Genomic DNA, 26,957 nt, shown 5'->3' with positions numbered 1-26,957 from the left:
TGGGTCCATGGCCTCCTGGGCACTGGCAAAGGCATCAACAACCCACTAAAGCGAGAACAAGGTTTAGACCGGGAGTAAGTCCCACAGGACTGCACAAAATTCCTGACATCACGAGATAAGGCGGGCCACAAAAAAGACCGACTCACCAAATCTCTAGTACCAAAAATACCTGGATGACCAGCCAATGCAGAGCAATGAACTTCAGACATCACTCTCTTCTTCCACTGGTCAGGAACATACAACTTTCCACTGGGACAATGCTCAGGTTTGTCCTCCTGGAACTCTTCCAGAGCACGTCTCAAATCGGACGAGATGGCAGAAAGAACTACCCCTTCGCCTAAGATGGTAGCAGGCTTGGTCACCACAGGAGAATCAGCAAAGAAGGTCCTAGAGAGAGCGTCAGCCTTGACATTCTTAGTGCCAGGAAGAAAAGAGACCACAAAATCAAAACGTGTAAAAAAGAAGGCCCACCTAGCCTGTCTAGGGTTCAAGCGTTTGGCCGACTCCAGGTAAATCAAATTCTTGTGGTCAGTGAGGACCACGACTTGATGTTTAGCTCCCTCCAACCAATGTATCCACTCCTCAAATGCCCATTTCATGGCTAACAGTTCCCGATTCCCCACATCATAGTTACGTTCAGATGGAGAGAACTTTCGGGAAAAGAAAGCACAGGGATTCATTTTAGAGGTTACAGGATCCTTTTGCGACAAAACAGCTCCTGCACCAATCTCAGAAGTGTCCACCTCTACCTGGAACGGGAGTGAGACATCAGGTTGCCGCAAAACCGGGGCAGAAGTGAATCTTCGCTTCAGCTCCTGAAAGGAAGAAACAGCCTCCGGAGACCAATTCAACACATCAGCACCCTTCTTAGATCAGTCAATGGCTTGGCAATACTAGAAAATTTTGCTATAAATTTGCGATAAAAATTAGCAAAACCCAAAAACTTCTGGAGGGCATTCAAAGAAGTGGACTGAACCCAATCATAAATGGCCTGTACCTTGGCCTGGTCCATTTCAATAGTTGACGGAGACAAAATAAATCCCAAAAATGAAATCCTCTGTACCCCAAAAAGGCATTTTGATCCTTTGACATACAGGGAATTCTCCCTCAAGATCCGGAACACAGTCCGAACATGTTCCACATGAGAATCCCAATCCTTGGAGAAGATCAAAATATCATCCAGATAGATAATCAAAAATTTATCCACAAAGTCTCGGAAAATGTCGTTCATGAAGCACTGGAAGACAGAAGGGGCATTAGTGAGCCCAAAAGGCATCATCAGGTACTCAAAATGTCCCTCCGGAGTATTAAACGCCGTCTTCCATTCATCCCCATGCTTAATGCGTATAAGATTATATGCCCCCCTGAGGTCAAGCTTGGTAAACCAGCAAGCACCTTTAACTCTGGAGAATAGATCTGAAATCAGGGGTAACGGATAATGATATTTAATAGTAATTTTCTTGAGGGCACGATAATCAATACAAGGCCTTAATGAACCATCCTTTTTGGCCACAAAAAAAAAACCGGCACCTAAGGGTGAAGAGGATGGTCTAATATGACCCTTCTCCAACGCCTCCTTAATATAGGTTCGCATAGCCTCGTGCTCGGGTACAGATAAATTGAACAGCCGACCCTTGGGAAATTTACACCCCGGGCTCAGTTCAATTGCACAGTCATAACTCCTATGAGGAGGCAAAGACGCAGACTCATTCTCACTAAATACATCATAAAAGTCCACCAAATAGTCAGGAACATCATGCGACTGAGGAGAGGTGGAAAAAACCGGAGCCTCACTAAGGGCACACCGACAACCCCAACTCACCACAGACACAGATTTCCAATCCAAAACTGGATTATGAATTTGCAACCAGGGAAACCCCAGAACAATGGTATCATGCAAATTATGCAACACCAAAAATCTGCAATTTTCTTGATGGTCTGGGGCGACCCGCATTACCACCTGGGTCCAAAACTGAGGTTTATTTTTCGCCAAAGGAGTAGCATCAATCCCCCTCAAAGGGATAGGCGTCCGCAGAGGTATCATCGGAAATCCACAACGTTTAGCAAAATCCAAGTCCATTAGGTTCAGGGCTGCTCCCGAATCCACAATATGCGAGGCATCTCCACAAAAAAAACACAGCTTATTACACCTTCTGAACTCCTGACGTTGCTCCCTGGACAAAACTCTATCACATTGCATAGGTTCAGACACTTGTTCAACAGGTGGCAACACCTCTCGTGCAGTCCTGCGTTCACGTAAACGCCGATCAACCTGAATGGCTAATGACATAGAATCGTCAAGACCAGAGGGAACAGGAAATCCCACCATAGTATCTTTTACGGCTATTGACAAACCCTTCTGAAAGAGAGCTGCCAAGGCATTATCATTCCAGGTAGTAAGGACCGCCCACTTTCGAAATTTTTGACAGTACAATTCTGCAGAATCTCGACCCTGGCTCAATGCCAACAGGGTCTTTTCAGCCTGATCGATAGCATTAGGTTCGTCATACAACAACCCCAAGGCTTGAAAAAATGCATTCACATTAGTCAGAATAGGATCATCTGGTTTCAAAGAAAACGCCCAATCCTGGGGATCGCCACGCAGCAAAGAGATGACAATTTTAACCTGCTGTGTGGAGCTCCCTGACGAGTTAGGCTTCAAGGCAAAAAATAATTTACAAATATTTTTGAAATTCAAAAATTTAGACCGATCCCCAAAAAACACATCAGGAGTAGGGATCTTTGGTTCAGCAGCATGTGAATGAGCAAGGTAGGCAGAAATTCCCCACACTTCCGCAGCGAGCTGCTCCACACGATCAGACAATTGCTTTATCTCCTTTGAGAGAAAAAAAAAATTCCCCCTACGGCCTCAGAGATATAGAGGAAAAAATATACACACTTTTTATTTTTTTTTACAATTCTTTCCTGCTATTGAGTACCCTAGGATCTGCGGTATGGCTGGTGATTCTGTTATGAATGAGTCACCGTAGGAGGCAAAAACAGAAATACTAGCTAAGTCCAGAAAACCAGAGAAGTTGGCAGCTATCAGATTGCAGACCCCTGAACCTATCAACAACAACTAGCAGTAGCCATGGGGGGTTCCTACGGTGCCCTAGACCCCTCAATCACAGCCGGAGAACTAAATAGCCTAAAGACAGAAAGGGAAATCTAAACTGCCCCAGAGCAGACCCCAAAGCTATAGGCAGCCCCCAACATATAATGACGGTGAAGCAAGATGAAAAAACACTCACACAGACAGAAAGATAGGCTGAGCAAATGATGGGGCCCAAGCTAACTAAATAGGACAGGATAGAAAAGCTGCTGTCTGCAATCCGCCAAAACCCTATCAAAACAAGAGCCAACAGACTGATAGGGAAAAAAGCCCTGAAGACGCTAGGCTTCAAAAAGACTATATCAGTACTCAGGTATTTTCTGAAGGCAGAGCAAAAAGGAATTCAGCTCACCCCAGCCGGGAATGGCAGAAATCCAGAAAAACAAGGCAAAACAAAACTAAAACACAAATGCAAAAAGCAGAGCAGAAAACTTAGCTTTTGAGGAGCAGGAATCAGACTGGTCTCCTAGAATCCCTCAGAGAAATCACCAGCCAGGCAGAAGGGCGTCGGCTGCCTTATATCCAGTCAGCAATTTCAGTCACCCAGTCATCATCATCCTGCTCAGGTGCTTGGTAATCAGCCTCACTACCTTCCTTCACCAGAAGAGGGAGTTCATCAGACCTCAATGGTGAAGGGGAAATTGAACTCACAACACTTAGCCATACGGAGAGACTCTGGAGGAATGAAGTGCTATTTTCCTCCTGGAGCGTAGATTTTCTTAGAACAATTTGAGGACTTCATAAACAGAGCCCCTAATTGCTGGAAGAGCAAAATCCCCACTCAACTGACCACATTTTGGAAATTATACCCATTTGGGAATTTATCTACAGGTGCAGTGATGATTTTGACTCCATGGGTATTTTCTGAAAACAAGCAGCAATGAATGTTGCCAAGTGAAAATTGCACACTGCTGTTGTAGTGACCCATACGCTATAGTGACCAGAATGATGCAGTCACCAGTACGTTATGTCCAGCCCATGTTTCTGGAGGCATGCATACATAAATTATGCGGGCTCTCATTGCTTCAGAAATACCAAACATGTGGACACTATATGTGGTTTAGGTACACCGTGGGGCTCAGAAGGGAGGGGGGCATTTGGAATTGGGAGCGCAGAATTTGCTGAATTTCTTTTGGAGAGTGAGGAGCCATTTTGCTTTTCCAGAGCCTTTGTGCTACCAGTAACGCAGAAGCCCCCTATATTTCCATTAACAGATGACAGACCTGAGTGTTGCTTTTTGTGGATTGAGTTGAAGTTTTTATTGGGAACATTCTACATAACGCTTAGCATTTATCCGGTGCTCTGCCCTGATCACTTACTTTGGGGTTTCCATATAAATCTCTGAGTGATGTGATTCAGATGAAACCCCCAAAAGATCCATTCACTATAATGAGGCAACAGAGTCTCCGTCTGGCCTCTGTTCAGCGGTGTCCTTCTTTTCAGAAGTGCACAAAACTGTGGCTGAAAGGGTGCTTTCATGCAATCCGAAAAAGATGTACACCACCAAACCACAGGTCAAACGGTGTCCACAGTGCCTTAATATAAGGAAACTTCTGTTAATTTTTGTATTGCTTTATTCTGAGAGCTATAATTTTTTTATTTTTCCACTGATTGAGCAATATCATGGCTTGTTTTTTGTGGGACAAGATGGCGTTTTCAGCGGTACCATGTTTATTTAGATCCGAGATTTCGGGACGAGATCTGAACGCGCGCATGCGCCCTCCCCGGACCGGCATCCATCTTTCCGGCATCCATGTTCCCGAAGGCCACCGCAACATGGCGGCGGCCTCCGGGCTTGGAGGAAATGCCGGCGGAGCCGCCGCCCCTGCACCAGAGCACAGCCCGCCGCCACCACCGCCCCACAGAGCCCCGCCCGCTGCCACCACCGCACTGCAGAGCCCCGGAGGTGAGTACATTGTGACCATAAGACGCACCCCCCCTTTCCCCCCAATTTTTTTTTGGAAAAAAGTGCGTCTTATGGTCCGAAAAATACGGTAAATATATGAAAATGGTGAAAAAACTAGGGCTCTAGGGGAACAAAAAAAACAATAGGGGCTGCACAAATAAGTAACAAAATGTGTGGACTAACATGCCCTAAAATTTGCTAGTGGATGCCCTACCTATCAGTGGAGGTTGGCAACCTTATTTTCTATGGTATTACGCCCCCACTCATTGTAGGTAGCCCTATTAACCCTAATATACCCGTAACCTAATGTGTAGTAAAAACAATCAACAGAAACACCGGGTTACACTACCGTTCAAAAGTTTAGGGTCACATAGAAATTTCCTTATTTTTGAAAGAAAAGCACATTTTTTTCCAATGAAGCTAACATTAAATGATTCAAAAATACACTCTATACATTGTTGATGTGGTAAATGACTGTTCTAGCTGCAGACGTCTGATTTATAATGCAATATCTTCATAGGCCCATTTCCAACAACCAGCACTCCAGTGTCATTATGGTACTTTGTGTTTGCCAACTATGTAAGAAGGCTAATGGATAGTTAGAATACCCTTGAAAACCCTTGTGAAAGTATGTTAACACAGCTGAAAACAGTTTGGCTGATTAGAGAAGCTATAAACCTTCCCTTGAGCTAGTTGAGAATCTGGAGCATTACATTTGTTGGTTCCATTCAACTCTCAAAATGGCCAGAAAAAGAAATTTCATGTGAAACTCGACAGTCTATTCTTGTTCTTAGAAATGAAGGCTATTCCATGCAAGAAATTGTCAAGAAACTAAAGATTTCCTACAACGGTGTGTACTACTCCCTTCAGAGGAGAGCACAAACAAGCTCTAACCAGAGTAGAAAGAGAAGTGGGAGGCCCTGTTGCACAACTGAGCAACAAGACAAGTACATTAGAGTCTGTAGTTTGAGAAAACAATGCCTCTCAGGTCCTCAAGTAGCAGAGTCATTAAATAGTACACGCAAAACGCCAGTGTCAACGTCTACAGTGAAGAGGCGACTCCGGGATGCTGGCCTTCAGGGCAGAGTGGCAAAGAAAAAGCCATATCTGAGACTGACTAATAAAAGGAAAAGATTAATATGGGCAAAAGAACACAGACATTGAATAGAGGAAGATTGGAAAAAAGTGTTACGGACAGACGAATCCAAGTTTGAGGTGTTTGTATCATGCAGAACAACTGAAAAGATGCTGGAAGAGTGCCTGAAGCCATCTGTCAAGCATGGTGGAGGTAATATGATGGTCTGGGGTTGCTTTGGTGCTGGTAAAGTGGGAGATTTGTACAAGGTAAAAAGTATTTTGAATAAGGAAGGCTATCACTCAATTTTGCAATGCCATGCCATACTGTAACAACCCTGCTGGCATCACTGCATGGCCTCCCATCCCCCACACACCAACTTACTTTCTGCTTCAAGCCATGCTGTGAATTCTGTCTGTTGCCAGCCCTGAGCTCCATGTGCTATGCCTCTTGTCTTCCTGCTTGCTCTCCATGTTTCCTGACTGTGTGTATAGGGGGCGGCGCCTGAACTCTGGTTCTTATGCAGTCTGGGTGCACCTGGCTAATGGGTCTCTGACCAATTACCTAGAGCCCTGGACTATTTAACCCTGCCACAGCCAATGAAACATGGCCTGTGCAATGTCTATACTCAGTGTCTTGCAGCTGAGGAAGCCAGGCCCTGTTCTGTATATCTCCTTCTCTGGAGGAATACTTCTTGTATTGCCTTGTACCTTGTCTGCCTGCCAGGAGGCTGAATATCCTGGCCCTTAAGTCTTGTTTCCAGTGCCTTGTCTGTTCTTTGTCCGCCTGCCAGGAGGCAGAATATCCTGGTCCTAGTGTCTTTGTCCCTGTGTCTCTGTCTGAACTCAGTCTTACCTCTGCCTGTCAGTCTCCTTGTTTGTGGTTCCTTCTCTGCCGTGTCTTTCCTTGTGTCCTCCCTGTCTGTGCATCTGCACTCTCGCAGCTTTATCTGTGCATCTGCACTCTCACAGCTTTATCTGTGCATCTGCACTCTCACAGCTTTATCTGTGCATCTGCACTCTCGCAGCTTTATCTGTGCATCTGCACCCTCGCAGCTTTATCTGTGCATCTGCACCCTCGCAGCTTTATCTGTGCATCTGCACCCTCGCAGCTTTATCTGTGCATCTGCACCCTCGCAGCTTTATCTGTGCATCTGCACTCTCGCAGCTTTATCTGTGCATCTGCACTCTTGCAGCTTTATCTGTGCATCTGCACGGCTCCTTAGCCACTCTGTCTGCACGGCTCCTTAGCCGCTCTGCCTGCTCCGCACTCCTGCGGCTCTGCCTGCCTGCACCTCCTGTGTGAACAGGTCCAAACCGGTTCTCTCATATACCACTCCTTCCTGCATCTCCTGTGTGAACAGGTCCAAACCTGTTCTCTCATATACCACTCCTTCCTGCCTATATCCATACCTGCATCTCCTGTGTGAACAGGTCCAAACCTGTTCTCTCATATACCACTCCTTCCTGCCTATATCCATACCTGCATCTCCTGTGTGAACAGGTCCAAACCTGTTCTCTCATATACCACTCCTTCCTGCCTATATCCATACCTGCATCTCCTGTGTGAACAGGTCCAAACCTGTTCTCTTATATACCACTCCTGCTTGCCCTGTCTCAAGCCGTCACCTACCTGTCCTGTGTCTCCAAGCCGTGCCCGCCTGTCCTGTGTCTCCAAGCCGTGCCCGCCTGTCCTGTGTCTCCAAGCCGTGCCCGCCTGTCCTGTGTCTCCAAGCCGTGCCCGCCTGTCCTGTGTCTCCAAGCCGTGCCCGCCTGTCCTGTGTCTCCAAGCCGTGCCCGCCTGTCCTGTGTCTCCAAGCCGTGCCCGCCTGTCCTGTGTCTCCAAGCCGTGCCCTCTTGCCCAGTGTCTCAGCCTGCCTGTTAGTCACACCTGTCCGAGTGACTTGTCCCCGAGTGGGATCAGCAGCCACAGCCAGACACCACCCTGGAGTGGCACCCGACAGCTATCTGCCGCACAAGCCTGACCTCACCATCAGAGGCTCCAGTGAAGACCGAGGCAGCTGCCGTAGTCACGCCCCTTCCAGGGTAGTCTGGTTTGTGGCTCAGTGGGGCCACAAACCCCCAGCTCGCGCCATTCAGCCAAGGCGCGAGCGTGACAGTTTGCACAGGCCATGGTCCCCGCTGAGTCCCATGTCCTTCCGCTCGCAGAGCGTCATGAACTCTCTCCCTGCCAGTGTGAGCCACCGGAAGAGTTTGTTCTGCCTTGTGTGGTTCCAATTGTGGAGACTTCTGAACCACTCATAGTCTCCAAGGCCATCTATGAGCAGCTCCTGGCCTACGAAGAGCACGACCCAGCAGATCCGCCTAGGTTCTATGGGGACCCCAAAGAGTGCCAAGGGTTCCTGAAAAAGTGCCTGCACTACATCCTGCAGAATGCAGTTTGTTTCCCCTCTGACCGGGTCAAGGTGGCATATATCATGTCCTACCTAGCTGGTGATGCCTTGAACTGGATCTGTCCCCTTTGGGAAGCAGGGGACCCTGTCGTCATGAGCCTGGGGGCCTTCCTGGTGGCCTTCCGTAAAGTTTTCGACATGCCTTGACCAGTTGCTCCTGAAAAGTCTTCCCCTCCAAGCTTCCAGAGGCAGACTAGACAAGAGGAACCTGTGGGTGAAACATTTCAACCACCTATGGCCATCCAGCCATCACCTGTTCCACAGTCTGCCGATGTGGCCTCCCGTGCAAGATCCAAGAGGTCTAAAAAGAAGAAGCTGGCCAAGTTACAGCCGGAATCTGGCCTCTGCCCTGTGAAGCCTGTACTCCAGAACCCTGGGTCAGTAGAAGAGGCTGCCCCTGGCGAGAGTACTCCCTCTCCATTAAACTCTTTAACTGTTTCTCTGCCTTCAGGGAGCTTTGGTGTGTTTAAGTCACTAGTCTTACAGAGTCAGTGTGTGGTCTCTGTCATACAGCTCCTGAAGCCGGCGTGGGCGTTCTCTCGAGGTGGCCGAGCCCTATTGGAGAACAGTCTAGTCCTGCAAGGACAACTACAGCTCCAGGTCGGAGCTTTGTATACGAAGAAGTTCGTCTTCCATTGGCTGTCTAGTATGCCCATGGGTCATTCTGAACCAGAGATCCTGGTGCCCATTTATGTTTGGAGACCCAGCAAGGCACCACACTTGAAACAACCAAGTGACAAGAGGTGTCTGGTTCCCTTGCGTCGCATTCAGTCAGCAAGGTCGTCTTCTTCGCCTGGCTTGCTAGTCGCCGAGTCAAGGTGTGAGGATGCCTCTGAAGAGGGGGAGGCGGTCTCAGTCTCCTCACACATCCCCAGCGACTATACCAGTGTTCTGCTCCCAGGAGCACCCCTGCCTCTTGATTGTCTTCCCCAGGATAAAGGGCTGAAGATGGATCCAGAGTGTATGCCTTCAGCTCCCCTGTGGCCTAGGGGTGAAGGTCCCAAGACAGAGCTTCACTCATCCTCTAACCAGGAAGATGTGGTCCAGTTTTTTCAGGGTAACAGGCTTGTCACGCTTGCGCCTTGGCTGAATGGTGCGAGCCGGGGGTTTGTGGCCCCACTGAGCCACAAACCAGACTACCCAGGAAGGGGCGTGACTACGACAGCTGCCTCGGTCTTCACTGGAGCCTCTGATGGTGAGGTCAGGCTTGTGCGGCAGATAGCTGTCGGGTGCCACTCCAGGGTGGTGTCTGGCTGTGGCTGCTGATCCCACACGGGGACAAGTCACTCGGACAGGTGTGACTAACAGGCAGACTGAGACACAGGGCAAGAAGATACGACAGATACAGGGCAAGCAGGCGTGGCTTGGAGACACTGGGCAAACAGGCACCGCTTGGAGACACTGGGCAAACAGGCACGGCTTGAGACACAGGACAGGCGGGCACGGCTTGAGACACAGGACAGGCGGGCACGGCTTGAGACACAGGACAGGCGGGAACGGCTTGGAGACACTGGACAGGCGGGCACGGCTTGGAGACACTGGACAGGCGGGCACGGTTTGGAGACACTGGACAGGCGGGCACGGCTTGGAGACACTGGACAGGCGGGCACGGCTTGGAGACACTGGACAGGCGGGCACGGCTTGGAGACACTGGACAAGCGGGCACGGCTTGAGACACAGGGCAAGCAGGAGTGGTATATGAGAGAACAGGTTTGGACCTGTTCACACAGGAGATGCAGGTATGGATATAGGCAGGAAGGAGTGGTATATGAGAGAACAAGTTTGGACCTGTTCACACAGGAGATGCAGGTATGCAGAGCCGCAGGAGTGCGGAGCAGGCAGAGCCGCAGGAGTGCGGAGCAGGCAGAGCGGCTAAGAAGCCGTGCAGACAGAGTTGTGAGGGTGCAGATGCACAGATAAGGCTGCGAGGGTGCAGATGCACAGATAAAGCTGTGAAGCTGTGAAGGTGCAGATGCACAGATAAAGCTGCAAAGGTGCAGATGCACAGATAAAGCTGCGAGGGTGCAGATGCGCAGATAGGGGGACACAAGGAAAGACACGGCAGAGAAGGAACCACAAACAAGGAGACTGACAGACAGAGGTAAGACTGAGTTCAGACAGAGACACCGGGACAAAGACACAAGGACCAGGATATTCTGCCTCCTGGCAAGCAGGCAGAGAACAGACAAGGCACTGGGAACAAGACTCAAGGGCCAGGATATTCAGCCTCCTGGCAGGCAGACAAGGTACAAAGCAAGACTAGGAGTAAACCTCCAGAGAAGGAGATACACAGAACAGGGCCTGGCCTCCTCAGCAGCAAGATACTAACTGAGTATAGACATTGCACAGGCAATGTTTTAGTGGGAGTGGCGAAACTAAATAGTCAAGGGCTCCAGGTGATTGGTCAGGGACAGATTACCCAGGTGCACCCAGACTGCATAGGAACCTGAGAGTTCAGGCACCACCCCCCTATACACACAGTCAGGAAACATGGAGAGCAAGCAGGAGAACAAGAGGCATAGCACATGGAGCTCAGGGCTGGCAACAGACAGATTTCACAGCATGGCTTGAAGCAGAAAGTAAGTTGGTGTGCGGGGGATGGGAGGCCATGAAGTGATGCCAGCAGGGTTGTTACAAGGCTGAAGTGGCTCCCTCTATGTATGCCTCCAGCTTCCATTTGGCAGGTGGGTGAAGAGGTTGGAACAGTGACCTATGCATCTCCGTTTCTCACCAACCGGAAGGAGGAGGAGGTCCAATTTTTCTGGCATATCGGGCTGAAGTTGGACTCAGTGAAGGTGTCTTCTGTTTCTAGCTGGCTGGCTGATGTAGGGGTCAAGTCTGAAGCTTCCAGGTCCCTGCCTTTTGCCAATTTGGAGGAAGAAGTCTTTGTACCCTCTGTGTTGGAAACTGACTGCCTTGGGCACCAAGAAACCGGGCAATCTGGGATTCCGGATGGCACACATACTCCACCCTACCTTAAAGATGTTGTGTCAACCTGGACTGTGTGTGGTCCCATACTCCTTCTTCTGGTCATTCTGGCAGGCTTGAGGAAGAGGGGCCGTAAAGGGGGGGTACTGTAACAACCCTGCTGGCATCACTGCATGGCCTCCCATCCCCCACACACCAACTTACTTTCTGCTTCAAGCCATGCTGTGAATTCTGTCTGTTGCCAGCCCTGAGCTCCATGTGCTATGCCTCTTGTCTTCCTGCTTGCTCTCCATGTTTCCTGACTGTGTATAGGGGGGCGGCGCCTGAACTCTCTGGTTCTTATGCAGTCTGGGTGCACCTGGCTAATGGGTCTCTGACCAATTACCTAGAGCCCTGGACTATTTAACCCTGCCACAGCCACTGAAACATGGCCTGTGCAATGTCTATACTCAGTGTCTTGCAGCTGAGGAAGCCAGGCCCTGTTCTATATATCTCCTTCTCTGGAGGAATACTTCTTGTCTTGCCTTGTACCTTGTCTGCCTGCCAGGAGGCTGAATATCCTGGCCCTTGAGTCTTGTTTCCAGTGCCTTGTCTGTTCTTTGTCCGCCTGCCAGGAGGCAGAATATCCTGGTCCTAGTGTCTTTGTCCCTGCGTCTCTGTCTGAACTCAGTCTTACCTCTGTCTGTCAGTGTCCTTGTTTGTGGTTCCTTCTCTGCCGTGTCTTTCCTTGTGTCCTCCCTGTCTGTGCATCTGCACTTTCGCAGCTTTATCTGTGCATCTGCACTCTCGCAGCTTTATCTGTGCATCTGCACTCTTGCAGCTTTATCTGTGCATCTGCACGGCTCCTTAGCCGCTCTGTCTGCACGGCTCCTTAGCCGCTCTGCCTGCTCTGCACTCCTGCGGCTCTGCACTCCTGCGGCTCTCCCTGCTCCGTACTCCTGTGGCTCTGCCTACCTGCACCTCCTGTGTGAACAGGTCCAAACCTGTTCTCTCATATACCACTCCTGCTTGCCCTGTGTCTCAAGCCGTCACCTACCTGTCCTGTGTCTCCAAGCCGTGCCCACCTGTCCTGTGTCTCCAAGCCGTGCCCGCCTGTCCTGTGTCTCCAAGCCGTGCCCGCCTGTCCTGTGTCTCCAAGCCGTGCCCGCCTGTCCTGTGTCTCCAAGCCGTGCCCGCCTGTCCTGTGTCTCCAAGCCGTGCCCGCCTGTCCTGTGTCTCCAAGCCGTGCCCGCCTGTCCTGTGTCTCCAAGCCGTGCCCTCTTGCCCAGTGTCTCAGCCTGCCTGTTAGTCACACCTGTCCGAGTGACTTGTCCCCGAGAGGGATCAGCAGCCACAGCCAGACACCACCCTGGAGTGGCACCCGACAGCTATCTGCCGCACAAGCCTGACCTCACCATCAGAGGCTCCAGTGAAGACCAAGGCAGCTGCCGTAGTCACGCCCCTTCCAGGGTAGTCTGGTTTGTGGCGCAGTGGGGCCACAAACCCCCGGCTCGCGCCATTCAGCTAAGGCGCGAGCGTGACACATACCCTGTGAACAGCACTTGATTGGAGCCAATTTCATCCTACAACAGGACAATGACCCAAAGCACACCTCCAAATTATGCAAGAACTATTTAGGGAAGAAGCAGGCAGCTGGTACTCTATCTGTAATGGAGTGACCAGTGCAGTCACTAGATCTCAACCCCATTGAGCTGTTGTGGGAGCAGCTTGACCGTATGGTTCGCAAAAAGTGCCCATCAAGCCAAACCAACTTGTTGGAGGGGCTTCTGGAAGCATGGGGTGAAATTCCTCCAGATTACCTCAGCAAATTAACTGCTAGAATGCCAAAGGTCTGCAATGCTGTAATTGCTGCAAAGGGAGCATTCTTTGATGAAAGCAAAGTTTGAAGGAGAAAATTATTATTTCGGGGCAGCATGGTGGCTCAGTGGTTAGCACTGCAGCACCGGAGTCCTGGGTTCGAATCCCACCATGGACAACATCTGCAAGGAGTTTGTATGTTCTCCACGTGTTTGCGTGGGTTTCCTCCCACATTGCAAAGACATATACTGATAGGGAATTTAGATTGTGAGCCCCATCGGGGACAGTGATGATAATGTGTGCAAAATTGTATTGCGCTGCGGAATATGTTAGCGCGATATAAAAATAAAGATTATTATTATTATAAATAAAAATCTTTTTTTTTGAACCTTATCCATGTCTTGGCTAGATTTTAAATTCATTTGGCAACTCATTTGATTAATAAAAGTATCAGTTTTCATGGAAAACATAAAATTGTCTGGGTGACCTCAAACTTTTGAATGGTAGTGTATGTATGAGGAAGCGGCCAAGTAATGAACAGTAAAAAATAAAAATGCAGTATGACAAAAATAGGTGATATGACAAAAGCCTCCAGTTTATTTATATCTTTTTGAATCCTCACTCTCTCTTCTCTAGTATTAGCTAGCCCTCCTAACTTTGTGTCATCAGCAAATTTAATCAGTGTACCCTCAATTCCTTCATCTAAATCATTGATAAACATGTTGAACAATACAAGGCCCAAGGCCCAACACAGCCCCCTAAGTGCGCTGTCAGAATCTATCTCTCACTGAATCTGCGTCCTATCCCTACACTAATAGGAACATAATGGAGGTGGAACTCGTGATCTGGCCTTTATACAGGCCGGGTCACGCACTGCGCTGGCCAATCACAGTATTGGCATGGCTGTTATGGCTCTGGAAGTGCCCACAGTCTAAAAGCTTACTGATTGGCTGCACTGCAGCCTTTCAACAAGCTTTATTAGACTGGCAAACCTGAACAGGAAACCAAAATTACATTAAAAAGTCCTTGTTAGTGGTTCAGTACCGTACACTAGGTGTTCAGTACAGAATTCAAACTTTACTGTTTGGGTTTGTTCATCCCTACAGATAATGTTAGGAGATGACTAAGTTGTGTATTAATTGTTGCTAGTCAAAATAGACATTAATCATTAATACCAGACCTCAAAAGAAGTGTAGGAATCCCCTTAGTATATTTTGGAGTGATTTTTCCCCCTCTTTCAAGTATAATAAGCATTTCTAGCATGTTCCTGAACATTGAATATTGTTTTGTGATGGGGCACTGTGGTTTTCATTGATGAGGTACTCTGGATTTCATACATTACTGTGTGCATCTTATAGGATATAAAGTACTTAACAGAACATTCAATAACATTTTTTTCATTACAGAATAAGGCATCCTTAGAAATCGGCATGTACATGAAAGGAAAGATTAAACTTACCATTTTCTTCAGGCTGAAAACAAACACAGAACAGTGTATTAATTAACAATATAAGCTTTTTTTGCTTTATTTTTTTTTAAATCTAAGTATTTCTATTGCTTACTTGTCATTTAAAGAAGGTTTGCCATTATCTTACATGTCCCCTTCATGTGAACTAACTGACTTAGATAAGCACTTCACTAAATACCTTGCTTAGCCAAATCCTGTTGTAACCAATGATCACATGATCTCCTGATGATTTTCCTCTGGAAAATAAAGAACGGGAAGAGCTTGTGTGGCACCCCTGCGGGTCCAGTAGCCACAGAGGCACTGCACCTCATCCAGAAGTGTGGTATCTCACGACCGGGTAAGATGGGGGCGCTTTACCACACTCCTAACACTCGCACTCAACACACACTAGTTAGTCAGGGCATCTGGGTGTACCCTTCGGGAGGATGGCCTCATCCCAGACTGGCTAGGAAAGGGTGTTGGGGGGTTAGTGGGGAAGGTAGGTAGTAGGGGAGGAGCTTAGAAAGTGGAGTGATTTAGAACAGCCAATCATTGACAGCGAGTGGGTGGAGCTTAGAGAAAAAGTGGGAGATTTGAAGTGAGTTGTGGGGGTTCCCTCAGGGGGAGAGCAAGTGGAAGGACGTGTTGGGGACAGCTCCTGTCAGGAGGAGCTGCTGGACTGGAAAGGAAGGCTCCCTGAAGGAAGGAGTGATTTTTCTAGAGTTCCACGCTGATAGCCATCAGGTGGGGAAAGAAATTAGGTCGCAGAAGGGTCTCAGCCCCTAGCCTAGTGAAGTGAACATCGAACTTAACTAGCAAGCTGACAGCTGTGGTTACTGTATGGGCCACAGTGAACTTCCACAGTTACCTTCTCCAGAAAGGCTGCCACGTAGGATCAACAAATTGCCTGAGTTACGAATTCTGACAGGATCCGCAGCAGCTAGCCTCGGACACTGACTGTGAGATGCTGATAGGAAGAAAGGAGTTAAAGCAGCATTGAGGAGACGGCCTAGGAAGGAATATACTGACAGGGAGTGTTGGAGGGGTGTACTCATTCACCTGGGAGTTGACTGGACCCCTTTGCTTGGAGGGCTCAGCGCCAAAGTGGGTGTCTGTGTGCACCAGACTGTGAATAAAGCCCCTTAGAACTGCATTCAACTGAGTCCTTTGTCTCCTTTCTGCACCAAGCACCCAGCACTGCTACATCCACCACTCCGCCTGACAACATCACCCCTAAAAACAACTCTCAAAGGCCCTGGGACTATTGCTCTACCTGTGGAGAGCCATTTTCACCTCAGCTGCGACACACCAATAGTCTCAGGGGAACAACACCGCAGCGCTGGTCGCCTCTGACCAAAATACCACAGGTGGCGTCACGTATTCATATATAAACTTATTTTCATTTCTGCTACACTCCAATAATAACTCTACACCAATCATATTTTGCATTTGACCGCCTGGGGCCACGGACCGGGTCACAGCCACTGTGACATCCCCCATTGAAGTCGACGGGCCCGGTACCGAGTATCCCACGGCCCTTGGGGCACGTCAATTGCTGCACAGGTGGGAGAAGCTGCATTCAGCAGAGCTCACTCTGTTTCTGTGAATGCTATTCATGGGCAGTCCGGCTCTTTTTGGTGATCTGGATCACTTGGCTTTGCTCACCAAAGGAGGCGTCTCTTTGAGATTCTAAATGGATTCCTGTTAAATATTTGTTCAACATAGGTGAACACATATTTAAGAAGACATTAACGCAACCTAAACCTCGCCCTTCCTCGGCAAAAGCCAGGCCACTTGAAACAATCAATGAAATTGTTGGTCGGCGATTTGGCCCTTGAACACTATCATTTTATCCTCAGGGAGAGCCAGTCAGTGACTAGTGGTTTTCTCTGGGTTATAAGCTTCCATTGTTCTCAGCAGGGATTCATCTTTTTCTCACAAATGACACATCACTTTTAAATGATGCTGCCGTAGATGCAGCTCTTCCTTGTTTCTATATGTATAAATGTACACAAACTACCCTGTGTAATGTATTTACACCCTGCTGTATTCCCTTTTATAATGTGAATACATTCAGATCTTTCTCCATGCAATGCATCATCCATCTACAGTGCTCAGAATAAATTAGTACAAACCCTTTTGAAAAGTAAGATTTTAATCAATATTTCTAAAACAATTTAGAAATTTTTACAAAACAATTTCTAAAATTTTGACAAGACAGAACTTCAGAGACATTTTTTTAACCCAGTTAGTAAGTAAGGTTAATAATATACCGGTAATTTTCATTTAAAAAAATTTCACTTTTACTCAAATTATTTGATGCAAAAATGAATTCAATAAATGGCAAAAACTACAATATCTAGTATTTTGTATGACTTTCATGATTTTTAAGGGCAGCACTAGTCATGGAATGAACAAATTGTAAACATACTCCAACATCTCTGTTTTTCCATTCTTCAACAACAACCTCTATTAGAGCCTGGATGCTGGATGGAGAGCAATGTTCAACGTCTCTTCAGAATTTCCCATAGGTGTTGATTTGGGTTCAAAGCATTACAGTCCTAACATGATAATGATGAAAAACATTTTTGCTATGTTTCTGAAGAAGAACAGGATGAAAATGATTCATTGGTGAACAGTGGCGTAGCCACTGTTTATGGCGCCCGGGGCGGTCGAAAAATTTGCCGCCCCTTTGGTCGTTAATAATCCGGAAGCATCCGAGGAGCCCATGTATGGTCCATGACACACACAGACAGCACACTGCCCAATTATACGCCAGTCTGAACAAGCCCTTATTGTGTGAGCAAAAAAAAAAAAACTGGTGGTCAAGACTGATTGTGATCTAGATACATCACCAGGTAAGTTTATGCACCCCAACATTTCAGACACACAGACTCCCCCCCTCTCTACCTTCATGTGTGCTGAAGCATTATTACAGTCACTGACTGACAATGGCTGCATATAACACCAGATGTACACATGTGTAGCTTAACATAGGGGCAGGCACTGGTGACAGGCAGGAAAATGGGGGAGCAGGCACTAGTGACAAGCAGGAAAATGGGGGAGCAGGCACTGGTGACAAGCAGGCAAATGGGGGAGCAGGCACTGGTGACAGGCAGGATGAAAAGTAGAAGGACGAGCAGCAAAATAAGCAGGATTATCAGATGGACAGCAGCAGGACAGGCAGGCAGAAAAGGCTCAGGCACCAGTGAAATGTAGAAAAGCAGGTAGCAGAATTAAAAAAAAAAAAAAAAACAGGTACAAGTAACAGGCAGATAGACACCAGTGACAGACAAACAGGCAGATGTGTTGTGCACTGACATTGTAAAAGTAGAAATAACAGAACAAAGATAAGCAAGTGAACAGCAGGGTGACAGGCAGTCAGAACAAGCAGGCAGGAGGATAGACAGGGTAGGCACTGGTAATTGGATGGATGAAATGTAGTAGGGCTGGCAGCAGAATCAGGATAAACAGGTGCACAGCAGGATGACAGACAGGACAGGTAACAGCTACAGTGAAAAGTAGAGAAGCGGGTAGCAGAAAAAAATTCAGCAGGTGGACAGAAGAGTGACAGGCAGATAAGGCAGGATAAGCATTTGGACAGTGGGGTGACATGCAGATAGGCAAGACAAGGAGGACAGGAAGGGAGGGAGAGAAGCGGCAGACAGGTATAACAACCATGAGTCCAGGCAGGGTGACAGCACTATGACAGCCAGGGGCAGGGTGACAATGCTATGACAGGTAGGGTGACAGTGCGGTGCAGGCAGGGTGACAGCCAGGATGACAGGCAGGAGTAGAGTGACAGTGCAGTGACAGTCAGGGCAGGGTGACAGCGCTGTGACAGGCAGGGTGACAGACAGGGGCAGGGTGACAATGCTATGACAGGCAGGGAGACAGTGCAGTGCAGGCAGTGTGACAGCTGGGTGACAGCACTGTGACAGGCAGGGTGACAGGGGCAGGGTGACAGCGCAGTGACAGGTAGGGTGACAGCAGTGTGACAGGCAGGGGAAGGGTGACAGCCAGGGGCAGGATGACAGCACTGTGACGGGCAGGGTGACAGGTAGGGGCAGGGTGACAGCACAGTGATGGGCAGGGTGACAAGTAGGGGCAGGGTGACAGCACTGTGACAGGCAGGGTGACAGCAGTGTGACAGGCAGGGGCTGGGTGACAGCACTGTGACAGGCAGGGTGACAGCTCCCTCCCCTCCTCCTGCAATCAACAAGTCAGCAGCGCAGTGACACAGTGCCAGACAATAACAAGTTTGTGCCCCCCTCCCATCCCTCCTCCGTCACCTGCAGCAGCACGGAGCGCACGGCTGCCATTACCTTAGGCATGCGGGGCCACACTGCCATCCCTGGGGACGTGGCTGCTGCCGCCTCTGGTGCTCTGCAGCTGCTTTGGACACTAGGGCAGTTGTGCTGCAGCTGAGGGTAATCCAGCTCCCACTTCCTCCATGATCTGCACAGAGACAGGGAGGGGTTAGCCAGGGACAGCTAGTCAAACCCAGAGAAACGGATGAAGCAGGCAGCAGCAGCCTCCCCAGACACACAGCCTGTATTTATTGGCCGGCAGCTCCAGGCGCTCGGCAATCGATTACAGGACAGTGCACTTGATCCGCTGCTCTAGTCTGAATGTCTCCAGTGATCTCAGCAGCTGCACTGTGCCTCCGCGCTTCTCCTACAGAGGAGACGAATTGCTGCTGCTGCCGCGCCGCCCCCACACACGTGCCGCCTGGGGCGGACCGCCCCCCGCCACCCCACGCTACGCCACTGGTGGTGAAGTATGTCTCCTGATATGAACTCAATGAGGGATTATTAAGGAACAGGTTGTGCATCATTCTCCATCCAGCATCCAGGCTCTATAAGATATTTTCTTGAATATTGGAAAAAGATAGATACCGCAATATGTCACCAACTTGTTGATTCCATAGTAGACTTGCTAACTGGATTGTCAACCATCCAGAAATTCCTGGTCAGTAAAAAGGACACTTTTTTTGCCATGTCCATAAAAAAAGTGACTGTAATTATCATCACTTTACAGTCCACAGTGATTGCTGCTCATGTTTTCATATCAAAATAATGGGCTATAGACATGGATCACTTAGAATTATAATGATTTATTGTGGTATTCCAATATGTGCGCAATAAATATTGTCAGTCTGTGATTTTTTTAATAAGTTGTCCAGGAAAAGAAAAAGCCCTCAAGTTGGAAATCCTGCTTGGTGCTGTTCTTAAAAATCATGGAGGTCATACACAATACTACATGTAGTAGTTTTTGATGTGTGGGTATTTTTACATCAACTAATTTGAGTAAAACTGAAGATTTTATTGAACATTATTAACCTCACTTTTATAATATGGGTAAAAAAAGTTCTATGAAAATAAGTCTTGTCAACATTTTGGAAAGTGTTCTTGCATTGAAATGTTAATTAAAATCTTACTTTTCAAAGAGGATGTTTATATATTGTGAGGGGTTGTCATGCTCGGTAGAAGCCTTCAGGTAGACTCAGGATCATGTGCACGTAAAGCACCAGTGGGTTTATTATATGCAGCATCAACCATGGTGTTGAAAACAAAACACAGCCCTCCAGGCAAGACAGAAAAGCAAAACAAAAATGATGGCATACAGTCCTCATTGGAGTGGGATCCTCCTGCACACTGTTAGGGAAACTACTCCCAGTCCTTACTTCTGTGGGAAGTACAGCTTCTCCCCAAAGCAGCACACACAGACTGAACCACAAGTCCAGGTATATATTACATGGCTGGTCACATGATTATGACATCACTGCAGGCCCTTAAACACCTGCAGGGAAAGAGGGGTATGGTGAGCACCCTCCCACCCGCAGTGCGGGTGCTCACATAAAACCAGCCCATTAAAACTCTGTAGATGGCTTCTCAGCACATAGTTTGCTGGAAGCACAAAACACTCCGGTTTCATATCACTGACCGCAATGACACGTATCTCCCTTCATCTACAAAGCCAGAGTGGCTGGTATAGTGTAGTGGTTAAGTTCACAGCCTATGACATGGGAGACTGACCTGTGAAAATAAAATTGAAAATAAATTATACACTAAGGCTCCTAAATTATATACTAATGCTCCTGAAACTATAATACTACCTTAGGTGACTGTTATAACTGTTAAAAGTGCATAACCGCCAACATGGGAGTCTGTGGGGTTCAACCATACTGTAATATACCAGTAGTGGTCCTTGGGCAAGACTACTAACACTATAGTGCCTACCTCAAACATGAGAGTGTCACGAACAAACAGAGTCATGTCAGCTTGGACGTCGCCAGGATTAACAAGGTCCGCGTCAGATGTCGAGGAACCAGGTCAATCTGATGATAAATGGGTTACTGGAACAAACCATTCATGACAAGGCAAGAGAACCTGGATCTGATGAAATGCTACTATAACAGCAGACCAAATGAGAGAGGATATATGAAGCGTATGATGAAACTCTGGATAGCTATAAGACCTGCATGTCCACTGACTGAGAAACAACTAGTCACCAAAAGTTTCAATATCATAAAGAGAAAGCTATTAGCTCAACTTGAGATGAATCAACTGCACACTCGTAGATCCACCCCACCTGAAGACCTGGAAGAACAACATATGCATTCCCCTGAAGATCCTGATCTAATTCTGCAAATAGAGAGCACTGCAGCTAAATACCATCAATACCAGAGATCGACTGCCAAGGCCCAGCAAAGAAACACCACCAGACAGTATGCTAGAAGATGCCAATACAGTACTTGCATCAATACCTACAGTACCTCCACTATAACTCAAACTAATAAACTGTTCTATGTTACTGCCTCAGCAATCATGGAAATGCTTGGCTATACAACCAGCAAGAACAACAGAAGTATGTGCCCCCCTTGGAAAAGAATGCTGGAGACAAAAATCAAGGTGACACGAAGGGAAGTCAGCCGACTAACAGAAATACAGACACTAGAGACTGCTAAGCAAAGGCTCACAACATTCGCTGCAAGACTAGGGAGATACACTAGAGAAGCTGAGGCCAAGAAGATAAATGCCCTGTTCTCCAAAGAACTATCCAAAGTGTACTCCCAACTACAGAACAACAGCACAAAGGCAGCAACTCCACCACTAGCAGAGACTGAACAATACTGGAGGGACATATGGGAGAAGGAAAAAACACACAACACCAGTGCAATGTGGCTGCAAGATTTGAGAATGAAATACAGCAACCACCAAGAACCAGTCACCATTACAGAACAGCGGAACATGAACGCATGGCAAAGCAGATTAGCCAACTTCTAGAAGAAGGCCACCACCCAGCTTGGCTAACACAAGGTAGAACAGTGCTGATCTTGAAGGATCCTCAATATGGAACAGTTCCATCCAACTACCGCCCAATAACCTGCCTTACAACAACATGGAAACTCCTGTCAGGCATCATAGCCACCAAGCTACAGAAGCATATGAACCAGTACATGAATCCAGCTCAGAAAGGCATTAGGACCGACACCAGAGGCTCTAAGCACCAGCTCCTAGTAGATAGAGCAGTCGCTCAAGACTCAAGATCCAGACAGACCAATATCAGCACAGCCTGGATTGACTTCAGGAAAGCCTATAACTCAATGCCACACACATGGATCTGTGAATGCTTGGCGCTCTACAATGTCAACAGGAAATTAAGAACCTTCCTCAGAAACTCAATGGGGCAATGGAGAATAACATTGGTTGTCAACTCAAGACAACTAGCACAAGTGACTATAAAATGCGGCATATGCTAAGGTGATGCACTATCCCCATTGCTGTTCTGCATAGGCTTGAACCCCCTCAGTCAGATAATTACAGAGTCTGGCTATGGATACAAGTTCAAGACTGGAAGCACAATCTGTCACCTGCTCTACATGGATGGTATCAAGCTGTATGCGAAAAACAAACGAGACATCAATTCACTGATCCACCTGACAAGGATCTACAGTGAAGACATCGGGATGTCCTTTGGACTGGAGAAGTGCGGCCGGTTGGTAATAAAGAGAGGCAAGGTAGTCAAGACCGATGGAATGGAATTACCAGCAGGGCATATAGCAGATTTACAGACATGCTACAAGTACCTTGGCATCCCACAGGGATATGGTAACCATGATCAGGAGGCAAGAAAAGCAGCAACATCCAAATACCATCAAAGGGTAAGACAGGTCCTGAAGAGTCAGCTCAATGGGAAGAATAAAATCCACGCCATCAATACATATGCCCTGCCAGTTATCAGATACCCTGCTGGCATAGTGTGCTGGCCAAAAGAAGAGATGGAAGCTGCAGATGTGAAGGCATGAAAGCTCCTCACAATACATGGAGTTCTCCACCCTAAGTCTAGCACCCAAAGATTGTATACCAACAGAAAGGAGGGTGGTCGAGGCTTGATAAGTGTCCAAGCCACCATCATGGATGAAACAAGGAGTATCCAGGAATACATCAGAAGAATGGCGCCAGAAGATGAGAGGCTTAGAGAAAGCCTATGCACCAACAACAACAGATCTGGAAGGAAGAACAGGAACATGAAGCGCCATGGCAAGACAAGCCACTGCTTGGGATGTACCACCAACATATAATGGAAGTGGCTAACATGGAGAAATCCTACCAATGGCTGGAGAAAGCTGGACTCCGAGACAGCACAGAGGCACTAATCATAGCGGCACAAGAGCAAGTACTAAGTACAAGATCAATAGAAGCAGGAATCTACAGTATCACACAAGACAAGACCCAAGGTGCAGACTATGCAAAGAAACATCAGAAACAGTCTAACACATCATTATGTGTTAGACTGTTTCTGATGTTTCTTTGCATAGTCTGCACCTTGGGTCTTGCCTTGTGTGATACTGTAGATTCCTGCTTCTTGTAGATCCTGCTTGCAGGATGCAAAATGCATGCATGGAGGTACAGTGTATACTGTTGTGAGTTCATTTTCCCCTTCACTACTGAGGCCCGAGGAACTCCCTCTTCTGGTGAAGAAAGGTAGTGAGCCTGATTGTCAAACACCTGGGGCTGATGATGATGACTGGCTGAGTGGAGTTAATGACTGGATATAAGGCTGCCGACGCCCTTCTGGCCTGCGGGTGATTTCTCTGTGGACTTCTAGGAAACCAGTCTGATTCCTGCTCATCTAAAGCTAAGATTTCTGCTTTGCCTTTGTGCATTATTGTTTTGTTTTCCTTGCTTTTCTGGATTCTGCCATTCCCTGCTGGGGTGAGCTGTATCTCCTTTTGCCTGTTGCTCTGTCTTCAGAATATTCCTGAGTACTGACATAGCCTTTTTTGAAGCCTAGCGTCTTCAGGGCCTTTTTTACTGTCAGTTTGTTGGCTCTTATTTTCATAGGGTTTTTCACGGATTGCAGACAGCAGCCTTCCTATCCTTTCCTATCTAAGCTAGCTTGGACCCCATCTTTGCTCAGTCTATCTTTCTGTCTGTGTTTTGTTCTTTCTTCTTGCTTCACCGTCATTATATGTGGGGGGCTGCCTTTTGCTTTGGGGTCTGCTCTGGGGCAGTTTAGATTTCCCTTTCTGTCTTTAGGCTATGTAGTCCTCCGGCTGTGATCGAGGGGCCTAGGGCATCGTAGGAGCCCCCCACGGCTACTGCTAGTTGTGTTGATAGGTTCAGGGGTCTGCAATCCGATAGCTGCCAACTTCTCTGGTTTTCTGGACTTAGCTAGCATTTCTATTTTTGCCTCCTACGGTGACTCAATCATAACAGTATACTAAACACCACAACCAAGTAACGGGAATTGTTTACAGAAACATCAATGTAGCATATGGGCTAAGCCCCCCTAAGTCTGTGTGGAAGACCCCAGAAAAAGTGGTGGAAAATGAAAGGACTAAAATCCTGTGGGACTTCAAGATCCAGACAGATAAGCAGGTGTTGGCTAACCAACCAGACATTGTCATAGTAGACAAGGATCAGAAGACAGCAATGATAATAGATGTGGCAGTGCATAGTGACAGCAACATCAGAAAGAAGGAATATGAGAAGCTGGAGAAATACTAGGGCCTAAAAGAGAACTGGAGAAGTTGTGGAAGCTGAAGGCAACAGTGATTCCAGTGGTGATAGGAGCAATTGGAGCAGTGACCCCTAAGTTGGAAGAATTGCTACAGTAGATCCCAGGAGAAACATCTGAGCTCTCTAACCAGAAAAGCGCAATACTGGGAACAACTAAGATCCTGCGCAGAACCCTCAAACTCCCAGGCCTCTGGTAGAGGACCCGAGAATGAGAAAGGACAACAAAGACCATCTCCATTGAGGGGTGAGAAGGAAGCGGTCTTACCATCTACCGCACGGTGGACCCCGGGCGGCGAACACACCCCCTATTATTTATATCTGGTGCGTTCCGCCGACCCTAACACAAGCTAAGACAGGGCTAAAAACATGGAGCAGGGGTGTGAGGAGCAACCCCACGCGTATCGCTTGCTTAAAGCAGCTTCGTCAGGGGAAGTCTTTTAGCCCTGTCTTAGCTTGATTTTGGATGCCTATGGGCATTATTCCCTTGGCTATCCACAGACTTCATCGGTGCCTGGCCATCCACCAGCACATAATCTGGCAATACTGAGCTGGCTTTCAGGGTTTTTGCTCATTAGGTGGTTCAGTGAGTATGTAGCTACAACTTCTCTTACATCTTAACAGCCTTATTTGTTTGCAGGTTCCTGAATTGTGGTCCTGGAAAGTTTGTACATTGGGCTGGTATATAGGAATCAATTTGGAGACTACATATGTCTCAGAAAAAACTCTGCACATATGGTGTATTGTGATAGCTTTTCATTGTATGTGCTCTTAATGATACAAAAGGGACTCTATACCTATTATGGCTGTATGTGATTATTACATGCGGGGGTGTTACATGGACTTCCTTTGTCCTTTTTAATTGTTTTTAACATGTATGTTGTGTTTTCCAATAAAGCATTTTTCTGCGGTCATGTGTTATCAGATTTAATTGGTGTGTAGGCCATTCTTTGCTTGGTCATTTTTCTCTTACATTTCATATTTACGGTATGCACAACACAACACAGAGAGAAATAATGCAATAGATAAGACAAGTGACATGACATGAAGCAGAAATATCTTTATGGGAAAGTGATAAGTAGTTGTGGCCATAAATATTAGAGCAGTTCATAGATTATTAATATTTATTTATATAGCACCATTGATTACATGGTGCTGTACATAAGAAGGGGTTCATACTCTTTAGATAAGGAGTGTAAACGTTTTATAGTCCTCTATTTGGGGTCTGGTTCTGTGTCCTGATGCCTTCATAAGGTCTGAGGGGCAAATTCCTTAATTGATGTAAAAAGACATAAATCCATGCGACACATTCATTCCTTCATTGAGTGTGTCAAATGTTGTCATCAGTTTTTACTCCCAGACCCTTCTGTCTGAGATTTGAAATTACCTTTCAAAGCAAGTAAATTCATGTCCATGGTGCTGTGATCCAGCATCCAAAAGTGCTTTGCCACAGGTAGATCCATTCTTTTTTCTCTTATTGTGTGGAGATGAGAACTCATCCTTGTTCTAAGCTTTTGCCATGTCTCCCCTACATACAGACCCCCAGTTGGACATTTAGTACAAATAATTATGTACACCACATTAGATGTGATGCAGCTGAAAGTACCTGTGATGCAGTACCAGCTGCATCACATCTAATGTGATGTACTTAATTATTTGTACTAAATGTCCAACTGGGGGTCTGTATGTAGGGGAGACAGAGCAAAAGCTTAGAACAAGGATTTATTCTCATCACCACACAATAAGAGAAAAAAGAATGGATCTACCTGTGGCAAAACACTTTTGTATGCTGGATCACAGCACCGTAGACATGAAATGTCTTGCTTTGAAAGATAATTTCAAATCTCAGAGAGACAGAAGGGTTTGGGAGTATAAACTGATGACAACCTTTGACACACTCAATGCAGGAATGAATGTGTCGCATGGATTTATGTCTTTTTACATCAATTAAGGAATTTGCCCCTCAGACCTTACGGGGCATCAGGACACAGAACCAGACACCAATCAGAGGACTATAAAATGTTCACACTCCTTATCTATGAACTGCTTTAATATTTTTTGGCCACAACTACTTATCACTCTCCCATAATGATATTTCTGCTTCATGTCATGTCACTTGTCTTATCTACTGCATTATTTCTTTCTGTGCTGTTTTTTTCATAAATATGTGACTCTTCAGATTTTGTATTAGTCTATGCCTGATGAAGAGTCCTGAGTAGTCTCGAAAGCTTGCAATTTGTTACCATCTTTTCAG

General features: G+C 47.1%; 1 protein-coding gene across 1 annotated transcript in view; it reads right to left on the bottom strand.

The window, feature by feature from the left end:
- The window catches only part of LCP2 (lymphocyte cytosolic protein 2), a 1,189,974-nt gene that overhangs the window by 291,704 nt on the left and 871,313 nt on the right, over positions 1–26,957 (bottom strand). The window contains exon 15 of the mRNA XM_073573677.1: positions 14,691–14,703. Within this exon, the coding sequence (XP_073429778.1) occupies positions 14,691–14,703 (13 nt within the window). The remainder of the gene's footprint in view (positions 1–14,690; positions 14,704–26,957) is intronic.

The sequence above is a fragment of the Dendrobates tinctorius genome, unplaced genomic scaffold, assembly GCF_039654945.1.
Source record: "Dendrobates tinctorius isolate UK_male_01 unplaced genomic scaffold, ASM3965494v1 ptg000036l, whole genome shotgun sequence".
NCBI lineage: Eukaryota > Metazoa > Chordata > Amphibia > Anura > Dendrobatidae > Dendrobates > Dendrobates tinctorius.
This window is presented reverse-complemented; position numbering and strand designations above follow the sequence as displayed.